At 49.7% G+C, this 2500-nt stretch overlaps 1 protein-coding gene across 1 annotated transcript in view; it reads right to left on the bottom strand.

Moving 5' to 3' along the window:
* Positions 1-158: 158 nt before the first annotated feature.
* igdcc4 (immunoglobulin superfamily, DCC subclass, member 4) overlaps positions 159-2500 on the bottom strand; it is a 74479-nt gene continuing 72137 nt past the window's right edge. Inside the window, exon 20 of the mRNA XM_062525443.1 lies at positions 159-770. Coding sequence (XP_062381427.1) covers positions 159-770 — 612 coding nt within the window. The remainder of the gene's footprint in view (positions 771-2500) is intronic.

Here is a 2500-nt window from a genome sequence, read left to right as displayed (position 1 = left end):
CCCCCTCACTCCCCCCCTCGCTCCCCCCCCCCCCCACCTCACTTCAGAGACACTCACACTCGTCACATGTCTTCAGCCGCTAAGTGCTGTCTGTAGGCTGTCCCCCAGGAGGGCAGGGGGGTCTGGGCTGGGCGGGTGCCCAGGCAGGGTGCCCTGTTTCAGGGGCACAGGGAGGAGTGCTCCCCTGAGGTAGAGTGCACCAGGCTCACACTGGCCAGGCCCCTGACGGGGGGCAGGGAGGGCGAGGACGAAGGGGGGGGGAGCTCCGTGGCCCCTCCCAGGCTCTTCCCCGAGACTGGGTGGACGCAGAGTCTGGAGTCGCCCCCCTCCAGGCTGAGGGGCTCGACGGGGCCGGCAGGGGGGGTATTGGTGGTGGTGGAAGACCCCCGGGGGGGTTTGGGTGAGTGGAACCCGTTGGTGAGGGGAACCAGCACCCCTGCGGGCGCCGACAGTTGGACCAGTCCGACGGCCGTCACTGCGGCTGGTGGTGACGGTGCGGAGGTCAACGGGCCGTTGTGATTGGACAGCAGCGGCGGGGCGTGGTTTGGGGTGGGGTGGAGCGAGCGTGGGTGCGGGTGGGGGGCGTCGACGGGGGACGGCGGTGGAGGTGGCAGTGAAGCGGGGGGGCTTTGGGACCCAGCGGAGGCTGGCGATGAGGAAGCCCCACCGTCGCTGTTGCTGGGGGGGTCAGACAGCTCAGAGTGGACGATGACCTCGGCCTCCACCTGGTTACTGCACACGGGAGAGTACAGCTGGCCATCACACTCCCCCTGTGGACACACACACACACACACACACACACACACACACACACACACACACACACACACACAGAGAGTCAAGGCATTTTGACACACACATATACAAATGCACAAATCGTTCTAAGACGAATCTCCACATCATGGAATCTGACAATTATGGACTTGGGAAGATAAATAAGTGTGTAAATCTCTGAGTAGCTAAAACCATGTTTAATAAAGACGCTGTGTCATTCTTGGCTCTGAAAGGAGCCCTGTAGTCTGATCCATGAGTCTGGACAAGAGTGCCCTCTGCTCCTCACACACCCACAGCACACCTTCACGTCTCCTCCACACACTAGTTGAGGAATGCTGGAGTGATCTAAACAAGTTGGCTGTGTTGATGTGCAATGACCTCTGTACTGTCCAATGACCTCTGTACTCTGCAATGACCTCTGTACTCTACAATGACCTCTGTACTCTACAATGACCTCTGTACTGTGCAATGACCTCTGTACTCTACAATGACCTCTGTACTCTGTAATGACCTCTGTACTGTGCAATGACCTCTGTACTCTGTAATGACCTCTGTACTGTGCAATGACCTCTGTACTGTGCAATGACCTCTGTACTCTACAATGACCTCTGTACTCTGTAATGACCTCTGTACTGTGCAATGACCTCTGTACTCTACAATGACCTCTGTACTGTGCAATGACCTCTGTACTGTGCAATGACCTCTGTGCGGTGCATTGACCTCTGTGCGGTGCAATGACTTCTGCGTCTAGTTCAAAGTTTGTGCAAATCCTTCATTTGTGAACGTTTATAGAACACATTTGGTGGTTGACAGCTTTTCTGTTTAGTGTTCTATTGCTGTTGAAATATTATTCAAAACACATTAGCAACAGCACAGGGGCATAATTCTGGAATATTAACGACCATACTGATTGAAGATCATCCACAAGAGAAGTCCAGTGTAGAGTGATTTGGTGCGGTGGCCTACGGGTGAGTTTATAGTCCAGTGTACAGTCATTGACAAAAGTGTTGTCACCCCATGCTAAAGTTTACTAAAAGAGGAATATAAAATCATCTTTTGGAAATTGATTTTAATGGCTTATGTAATAAAATGAGGAAAAATCCAACCAATTTTCTATGTGAATGAATAATGTATCATAAATAAATAAATGTTCTTCCCAAAATACTGGGGTCAAAAGTCTTGTCACCCCTATGTAACCCTATGGGAATTTAACACATAGGGTTAACATAGGGGCAGGCAGTTTTTTATTTTTAAAGGCTACTTATTTCATGGATCCAGGATACTATGCATCCTGATAAAGTTCCCTTGGTCTTTAGAACTAAAATTGACCCACATCATCACACACCCTTCACCATACCTAGAGATAGGCATGGTGTTTTGTTCAGTTTTGTTCAGTTAGCCTATTAGCTTGTTTGATTTGCATTGAGTTCAATGAGCATCAAACAGGCTAATAGGCTAACTGAACGAAACTGAACAAGTAGCCTTTAAAAATAAAAAACTGCCTGCCCCTACCATGCCCCCACAGTGTCCTTAAAGGTTGGATTTTTCCTCATTTTATTACATAAGCCATTAAAATCAATTTCCAAAAGATGATTTTATATTCCTCTTTTTAGTAAACTTTAGCATGGGGTGACAACACTTTTGTCAATGACTGTAGAGTGATTTGGTGCGGTGGCCTACGGGTGAGTTTATAGTCCAGTGTAGAGTGATTTGGTGCTGTGGCCTA

This window comes from Sardina pilchardus, chromosome 21, assembly GCF_963854185.1.
Source record: "Sardina pilchardus chromosome 21, fSarPil1.1, whole genome shotgun sequence".
NCBI lineage: Eukaryota > Metazoa > Chordata > Actinopteri > Clupeiformes > Clupeidae > Sardina > Sardina pilchardus.
This window is presented reverse-complemented; position numbering and strand designations above follow the sequence as displayed.